A 9226-nucleotide genomic window follows, 5' to 3' on the forward strand; every position below is an offset into this window, starting at 1 on the left:
CTGACTGAGACACCTCTCCTTGTCCATACCCCATCTCTAAATCCTAGCCAGTATTCAAAGACCCAGTCAACAACCACTTCCTCTCTGGAGCCTCCTGATCTACAGCACCAGGCTCCAAGGTTCTAGTGTCTCGACGGGCCCTGCTCATTCTATACATCTGACTTCCCACCAGGCTGCACTCCCTGAAGGCAGGGCTGTGGCCTGATGCCTCTGATTTACCTGCTGCGTTTGGCTCAGAGCAGGGATGGGAAGTGCCTGTGAATGAATGAGTCAGAGTGAACTCAAACAGATGTGGCAGTCAGCCCGGTGCCTCCTGCTGGGCCTGGGGAAGTCACCAGGATGGCCAGCACAGAGTTAATGCCCAGGCCTCTTCTAACCCCCCAAAATCTGCCCTCTGGTGGTATTGAGGGCTTTCTGATCTGCATATTGATTAGGCTCTTACTGAAAACACAGACCAGATGGGGGAGGAATGAGTACTGTTGGCCATCGGCCTCCAGGCTGGGACTTGGCCAGCAGGGCTCCCCGTGGGGCTCATGACTGTGCAAAGGGTAATGATGGCTCTAAAAGGGAGGGTCCCTTTACAGGTGCCCACTGTCAAGGCCACGTCCCACTGAACTCAGGCCAGCTCTTCCTTGTTTGCCAAGTGGCAGAGGCCCAGGAGGAAGAGTTTATGAGGGATACTGCTGTTCTGGACGCAATGGCAGTCAGTGCCAATGGAAACTCTCTCTGACCTCCAGCAACCCCAAATGTGAGCTGGCAAAGCCCTTCTGTATACCAATTTCACATGTACCACGAATCTTAAAAATGACCATAGCCTTTGACCCTCTCAGGAATCAAAGAGCCCACACATTTAGGGAAGTAATCCTAAATAAAGGCAATTCTTTATGGAAAAGTTTGCTGATGACATCACTATTGTTAGAAGAGGAAAAACTGTAAACCCCCTAAATGTTCATCACTAGAATGACTGTTAATAAGTTTACTAAATCATAGCTAGCACTGGTTTCAACTTTTCAGTGTGCTAGGACCTTCATGTATAACATTATCCCATTCCATCCCGGATGCAAAATAGCTGCTATTATGCCTGCTTTGCAAATGAGTAACCTGAGACTTGGCAGCATTAGGTGAGGCGTCCAAAGTTTCTTGACACTGGCAGAGAATTAGAAGCAGGTAGTCTAGCTCCAGAAACTAAATTGTGACCACACGCATCAGTCTTCTCAGTGTGTGTGTATGTGTGTGTCTTTGCATGCGCATGTCTATTTGCTGGAATATTGCACATCCTTTAAAAATATTATCCATCTATTTTAAAATAATTTATATGCTATTTTAATAACAAAAATATTTGTTATAATGTTGAGCTAAAAACAGAATATGAAACTGCCTAGGTAATATGAGTATAACCTCCTAAAATATTTAATCTATGTGTACAGAAAAGGAAAAGGAAATGTGTGTTAACAGTGATTGTAGCCCAGATGGTGTGGCTCAGTGGTTGAGCATCAGCCTATGAACCAGGAGGTCATGCATGGTTCAATTTCCGGTCAGGGCACATGCCTGGGTTGCTGGCTCGATCCCCAGTAGGGGTTGTGCAGGAGGCCGCCAATCAATGATTTCTCTCGTATCATTCATGTTCCTCTCTCCCTCCCTTCCTCTCTGAAATCAATTAAAATACATTTTACAAAAATAACCCAGGGATTGCATTTGGGAGGATGGGCATCTTCTCCCTCTATAGTCCATGCTCTGCATTTTCAGCCACGGGTCACCACCAATGGACAATCAGGCTTTAATAGAACCACCGGCTTTATATTTGCAAATCAGTCGAGCCGTGACCTGAGCTGCAGAGAAGCCGGATGCTTCTGGCACTTGGCTTTGGCACATGGGCGTAGTCTCCCATGGCTCAGTGTCACCACCCAGGAAGTGCATGGGCAATTCAGGGGTAATGCCACAAGCCATGAGCAATCCCACAAACCCTGTTCAAGGCTGCTGGAAACACCCCTCTCAGCCCAGTCACCATGCAGAGCGGGCCTGACCCAGAGCAGCGGCCACAACTTGCAGCCAGCCCCCGCCTGCACTGTGCTTTGAGCTGTGCGGTGTCATGTTGTGTTTGGCTTTGTTTTTAATTGAATTATCTAATAATTTCCAATTGAAAGACCCGACAGATAAATCCAGCTTTCTGCTGTCTCTTAAAAATCAAAAGATCCAGGACCCATGGCAACTGTCAGCAGGATTCTAGCCACTCCCTCGGAAAGGATGTGGGCCCACCACTCCCTACTGCCTCCAGGTGCGCAAGCTGATGCACGCGCTTCAGCCACTGCCTTTCTAACAGCAGAGTGATGTGGAAAGGGCAGGACATCTGTCCGTGTTAAATGGAAAGAGGAAAAATGAAACATAGGCTAGGAGGGCTATGGGTAGCAACCAGTGGAAGAGGTTTCATTCTCCGCTCACTTCTGTTACCTCCCTGGTCCCAATGAGTCTGAGTTTCCTCCCTCTGGCCTCAAGGGTTCCTGAGGAACAGTCCAAGGCCAGTCCCGGCACCCTCCCGCTGGGCAGGGAGGGCAGGCTGAAGACCCGCTGGCTGGGCTGCTCCTATGCCAGCTCTGGGAGCTCAGTCAGTGGGCGCACGGAGTCCACAGGGTCCGGGGAGAGGGGTCTTCTCCACGGGGGCAGTCAGCCCCGTTGGATGCCTGAGGTGACAGGAAGGGTCACGAATCCAGCCCTCCCGTTATACAGAGCGGGAGGCTGAGGCCTCGGGAGGGGCAGTACCTTCCCTGAGGAGACAGAGTGAAATCAGAGCCAAGACCCAAACTCCGAGGTGCTGAAATTTGTCTTCTAAGACCCCCAGCTCATCCTTCTAGAGCCGGCACCTTCTCCTCAGCACAGGAAGTGCCTCCTGCTACCTCCCCTCCTCCTTGGTCAGAACCACTCCCCGGAGAAGATGTGGGAGCCTCTCAGCAGGAGGAAGTGACTGGTGCAGGAGTGGCCACAGGGCACACCGAGAAACAAGCTTTCACTGGAGTGTCAGGGGCGAGGAGAGCAGCAGTCCCCTCACGCCCCTGCGGCCTGTCTGGGTGCGAGGCACAGGTACATGGGCAGGTGTGGCTTGGAGACCTATGCCCCATGCCTGGCTTACTGCTCTGCTGTTACCCTTTTTCAATTCTTAATGACTTTGAACAAGGATCCCACATTTTCCCTTCTCACTGGGCGCTGCAAATTGTGTAGCTGGTCCTCACTCACAGAGATTAATCGTGTCCCCGAATTAGTGCCTTGACCTCTGGGAGCCTCAGTTTTCTCCTCTGTAAATGGAAAGGGTAACAGCATCTGCCTCACAGAATGGCCATAAAGACGAATTAAGAGAACACAAGCAGAGCTCTCAGCAGTGCCCAGCATGTGGTAAATATGTAACCAGTGAGAGTTCCTATCTAGGTAAAGGAATAATAATGACAGACTATTACATGACCACATAGATGGCCTGCTCAATAGAAAGAATGCTATCCCTGCACCCCAAATCTGGCAAATGAGGAGGGGGTCACAGGTGCCCAGACACCAGGCCCCTCCCAGGCCTCTTACTTTCCCGAAATGTCTGTGTTTGCATCTGCAGGCGGATCTTGATGAGGTCCACAGGTGTGCCCAGTCCGACGGACACCACGCCGGCCACCATGCTGGCCAGGAGCAGATCTGACAGGGTGTGGGGCGGGCTGGCCTCAGGCTCCCTGCTGTGGAGCTGGCTGAGGAACCTCTGCGTGTTACTGAAGACCCCAAACACCACCGAGTTGTACACGGCGATGCTGGCCAGGGGGAAGGACATGCCCTTGAAGAAGCCGAACACCTGTGGGGAAACCGGGAGAGGCAGTGTGAGAACTGCAGTCGGTGCCAAGCTCCCCACACTGTCCGGGGCACAGACCCGCCCGCCCGCAGGCTGGTGGGGAGACATAAATCCATGTGCCAGTGAAGAGGACACAGGCAGATGCAAATGTGGAAGGAGATGGTGGTGAGGACATTCCTGCCCTGAGGAGAAACCAGCTTCTGCGTAAAGTCTTGTTGACAGAGGGTGTGTCCTGGGCCTGTAACCAGTATTTGCCCCTGGATGCTGTGACAGGAAGGGACTGGCAGTTGTCTTAGGCAGTGTCCGAGGGGTCTGTGGAGCCCTAGTGGGTAAGTGGGCTTGCCAAGCATCACACACACCCTCCTCATTGCCACTCCCATGAAGCATTCTCTGGGCACTTGCCACACACGTGCCAGGCCCTGGACCCAACAATAAGAAGGCAAGTTTACCTGAGTTCAGGGTCTGGGGCGGAGTGGGGGAGGGGTGAATCTGGATGGACAAAGCCTATATAATAAATCGGTAATGTGCAAATTGACTGTCACATCCTCACAAGATGGCTGCCTACAACCAGGCCAGCAGGGGCGTTAGTGAGGGACAACTGAACAGCAGGCTGCATGGGGCAACCAGGCAGGCAGGCAGGTGAGTAATTAGTAGCCAGTGGTCCAGGATTGTGAAAGGGATGTCTGACTGCTGGTTTAGGCCCAATCCCTGGGGGTTGGACAACCCCCAAGGGGTCCCAGATTGGAGAGGGTGCAGGCTGGGCTGAGGAGACCCCCCACCCCCATGCAGGAATTTCATGTACCAGGCCTCTAGTGAAACTGTAATGTGCTATGCTGTGGTGAGGGACTAAGAAGAGGTGCCACAGCCCCCAGGGACACCTGGGCCAGCCTGCAGATGGGTGCCCCTGAGCAGGGGTGTCTCTCAGAAGAAGAGCTCAAGGAAAGAACCCAGGGAAAAACAGCATGGAAAGGCTTCTGCACGCAGGCAGGACACTGGAGGCTGCGGAGAAGGTCCTTCAGACTGTAAGCTCGGTGAACAGCACAGCTGCTCTGCAGACACGGGAAATCCCATATCCTCGGAGGAGTCAGCGCGGCATCTGAGCCCCACCCCACGCCCAAGGTGAAAATCCTGGAAGCCGCCGCACAAACCCAGGCCTCATGAAGACCTGCTAATCCCAAACGCGTGCCTGCACCTTATGTGCCAGAGATAGGACACCTCACACATGCACGTTTGCTCACACATGCAGCAGACACACACACACACACGCACACACACATGCCCTGCTTCCCCTCTTCCTCAGGTCACCTGGGGCATTGCTAAGCCCTGAGCTGCTGTGTCTCAGAGGAACATCCACGGTCCCCACAGAAACCATGGAGCTCACACTGGCTGGCAGGCACGTGGGGGACATGTGCCAACAGGGAGAATCAACAACCACTCCCCGGGCACTGAGGGATTGCGCATTACCCTGGAACAGTTAGTACCAGGTTGGTAGGACTCACCCAGTTCTAAAGCAGCCTATCAGAGAGATAGAACAACACCCTGACACAGGACACACTTGATCTGAGGAGAAGCTCCAGTTGTGGGCAGAGGCCCCCCAGCTCCAGGCCATGTCCCACGGGGACAGTGGCCAACAATGGGGCCACATTTCTGGTGACTCGAAGACAAGCCTGGGATTGCCATGGGGCTAACACCTGGCCATTGCTTTAAATCAACAGGTCATGTCATCCTAAATTTTACAGTTTATTTTAAATCCCCCCAAAAGAGGCCTCAGATAGTCTCCCTAAAGCATCCGATAATTCTCAAGAAGGGCACCTGATGCATCCTCTATAAAACATTATTCAGCCTTTCCCCATTTGCAAAGAAAGATCTTGGGTCCCAGGGCCCCGAGCTGTGGTTCAAGCCAGCCGTGGGCGTGTGACGGCGGAGCGCCTGGCTCCAGCGCTGGATGAAAGGAAGCCTGTGAGCACATGGTACCAGCCACTCACTCGGTTTTGAAAACCTGACAGGTCTCCCTGTTTCTTGCAGGAATTTTCCACACTGTGGTGAATTCCTCCAAAGCAGTTATACAAAACCATAGCATCACACTAGGTGGCAGGGTTAGGTGGTGTGAGCTGGTCAGGGAAAATGGAGCTAAATGTGATGAGTGGGAACAGACGGGCCTCCACCCAACCTGCTGGTGGCAGGGCTGTGGCCACGTCCCCAGGCCTGGATGGGCTTCACCCCATTCTGTGGGAGGCCCTGGTGGGTGTGGCTCCGGCGCCCGCCCGCCCGCCCGCCCAAGGGGCACTTACACTCTCCTTCCTGTACACCATGCGGATGCAGCTGAGGGTGTTCCCATAGCCCACGCCGGCCTGCAGGCGAGTCTGCGGAGAGAGGCAAGGGGGTGAGGCCAGGGAGAGGTGCTGAGCGTCCAGCACTGGGGCCCCCAGCAGGAACGAAGGCCCTGCCCAAAGTGACCCCGGCAGGAGGGAGGGCTTGGACAGACTGGCCCTGTCCTCCTCTGGGCGTCCCATGCAGACCTTCTCCTGGTCCAAGAGAAGAACAAAGGTCAGTTTGTTGAACAAACACGATGCTTGTTAGGGACGTCTGATCCCTGCCTCGGGTACAAAAAGCTAACCAGTGCTGTGGCTCTGTCTGTCACTCTGCCCTCCCAATATTCCCGGGAAGTGACCTGCTCCTCTCACCTCCAGAACCCTTCACTCTCACCGGCGTGATGGCCTGGCCCCTCCATGGCCCCTGCTCTCCCTCACTCCTGACACCGTCAGACTGATCTCTGATGGTCTGATGAATTGTGTCACTGCTACTTATGGCTGTCCCGGGGCCTCCTATCAACTTAGAACAGACTCTATGTGTTTAGTCCGCACCCAGGAGGCCTGGGTGAGCGCCCAAGCCTACCTCGCACCCACCCTGCCATTTCCTCCATCCCCCGCCTCCGCCCCACCGTGCACATTCCCTGAAGCATCGGATTTCCCGCCTCCAGAACTTTCCACCTCTGTCCTTACCCCAAAGGCTCTTCCTCCAGCACCTGCTCATCTTTTTGGTCTGAGTTCAATGTTGCCATGGTGACATTTGTTTGCCTGTTTACCGAGGGTTTGTTTGCACGCCTCATCTCCTACTGCCCTCTTGTCCTGGAGCCAAGTGGGCCCTCGCTTCTGGCCCCTCTGCACTGTCTGAGGTGGAAGGTGTGGTGTCCTCTAATGGGGGCTGGCCATGGTGACCAGGGGCATCATGAGGGCACAGAGGGTCCAAATAAGCCCATGAAAGTGCCCAGGGCGCCCTCTATCCTGGTCTCAGAGGGTTCTACTTCTTTTAAGATGTGTGGCCTATAATTCCCCATTACAATACTTCTTGCCCTGGCCGGTTTTGCTCAGTAGTTAGGGCATCAGCCCTCAGACCAAAGGGTCTTGGGTTTGATTCCTGATCAAGGGCATGTACCTCGGTTGTAGGCTCCCTTGCCCTGGTACACACCACATCAGCATAAATCATAAATGTACCTGCTGTGCCAGGAGCCAGGCGAGAATCCTGGCCCCAGCCCCACTGTCATCAAACAGCAGTGACAAGGAAGCTGCAGGCAGGGCAAGGAAACTTTGACCCAACTCAGCACCCAGGTAGGTCTCCTAGCTTGGCTCTCCCATGGGCCAGTCTGGGGCTTGAGACACATCCCAGCGTATGGCCCACTCATTGCTCTACCCTCAGTGCTTTCTGCCCACTTCACAGACGAGGGCACCAAGGCTCGGGGAGATTAAGTGCTATGCCCTGGTCCTAGGAGAGTAGGTGGGGAGGCTGGACTGGACTAGGGCTATTCTGACTCTGAAGCTCTGCCCAGACCTTTGTCAGTGGGAGGGAATCTAGAGAAAATGTCAGCCAGAGGAAAGAAGGAGGAGGATGTTCTGGGGAGAAATGGCCCCGGGACACCCCCCTGGGCTGGACCCAGAGGCTGGCCCCAGCAGGGTGGTTCTCAGGCTGAGCAGACACTGGCTTTTACGAATCAGAAAGGGTCCCCTCCAGATGCTCAGGGGACAGAGTGAAGAGAGGAGGAGAGCTCCCGCCTTCTCAGGTGACATGTGGCCAGACCTGCTTATGCAAAGGGGGATGGAGGTTCCAACAAGGCCCACCTACCCCTGGCCAGCCCGGGGCGAGGGAAAGACACTCTCCCAGGAGACGCAGAGCGTCTGGAATTATAGGCTGGCAGGGTAGGGTGCGAGGTAGGCTGGGGCGCTCACCCAGGCCTCCTGGGTGCTGACTAAATCCAGCCTTACGTTATAGGCTGGAAGGCCCGCAGGGCAGGGCTTGCACTTGCTTGGTCCAACACCAATGCCTTGCCATCCCCACGGCGCCCACACAAAGTGGTTGCTGTGTGAGCAGAAGGCAGAGCCCGAATGAGGAACACGAGGAGCCAAGAAGGATCCTCCACTATTTAAGACGAACCTCCCACCCAAAGGGAACAGGCCTGAGCTCTGACCTAGGAGGGCCCCTGTCACACAGGGAGGGGATGGGGGAGCGCAGGGGCAGCAGCCCTGTGAGAAGGGCCTTGAGGCTCCTCTTTGTGTGTGACCCGAGCAGAGCTTTATATTTGGATCTGGATGTCACTGTTTGTGGCCATGCTCCCAGAGTATGGCTCTGAGTCCTGCTCGCCGCTGGGGACAAGTGGTAGGGGTGGGAGTGGAGTCAAAAAATGCTCCTCTTCCCCTGTCGCCGCGGAGTTACGCAGAGGCGGAAGCTTGGGTGCGGTCAAGATTCGGCTCTACCCATAACCCGCTGCCATGGCCGAGGAAGGCATGGCTGCTGGGCGTGTAGTGGACGTTAATACTGCTCTGCAAGAGGTGCTGAAGACCGCCCTCACCCACCACGGCCTAGCGCGGAATTCTCGAAGCTGCCAAAGCCTCAGAGAAGGGCCAAGCCCCCCTTTGTACTTGCATCCAGTTGTGATGAGCCTATCATGTCCAGTTGGGGGAGGCTCTTTGTGCTGACATCAAATCACCCTAATTATGGTTGACGACAAGAAACTAGGGGAATGGTGGCCTCTGTAAAGTCGACAGAGAGGGAAACACCATAAAGTGGTTGGTTGCAGCTGCGTGGTGGTTAAGGACTATGGCAGAGTCTCAGGCTAAGGGTGTCATCAAGGAGTACTTCAAATGCAAGAAATCAACAAATAAACTTGGCTTTTGTTTATTAAAAAAAATGCTCCTGCCCGGCCGGCATTGCTAGTGGTTGAGCATTGACCTATGAACCAGGAGGCCATGGTCCTATTCCCGGTCAGGGCACGTGTCTGGGTTGCAGGCTCTATCCCCAGTGTGGGGCTTTCAGGAGGCATCCAATCAATGATTCTCTCTCATTATTGATGTTTCAACCTCTCTCTCTCTCTCTCTCTCTCTCTCTCTCTCTCTCTCTCCCTCCCTCCCTCCCTAC

At 54.3% G+C, this 9226-nt stretch overlaps 1 protein-coding gene and 1 pseudogene across 1 annotated transcript in view; one reads left to right on the forward strand and one right to left on the reverse strand.

Moving 5' to 3' along the window:
- The window catches only part of SLC25A48 (solute carrier family 25 member 48), a 38027-nt gene that overhangs the window by 28015 nt on the left and 786 nt on the right, over positions 1-9226 (reverse strand). The window contains exons 2-3 of the mRNA XM_015563460.1: positions 6109-6180; positions 3562-3820 (exon numbers count right to left, since the gene is read on the reverse strand). Of these exons, the coding sequence (XP_015418946.1) occupies positions 3562-3820; positions 6109-6129 (280 nt within the window). The 5' untranslated portion in view covers positions 6130-6180. The remainder of the gene's footprint in view (positions 1-3561; positions 3821-6108; positions 6181-9226) is intronic.
- Positions 8177-9025, forward strand: LOC107182938 (annotated as a pseudogene).

The sequence above is a fragment of the Myotis davidii genome, unplaced genomic scaffold, assembly GCF_000327345.1.
Source record: "Myotis davidii unplaced genomic scaffold, ASM32734v1 scaffold471, whole genome shotgun sequence".
In the NCBI taxonomy this organism is placed as follows: domain Eukaryota; kingdom Metazoa; phylum Chordata; class Mammalia; order Chiroptera; family Vespertilionidae; genus Myotis; species Myotis davidii.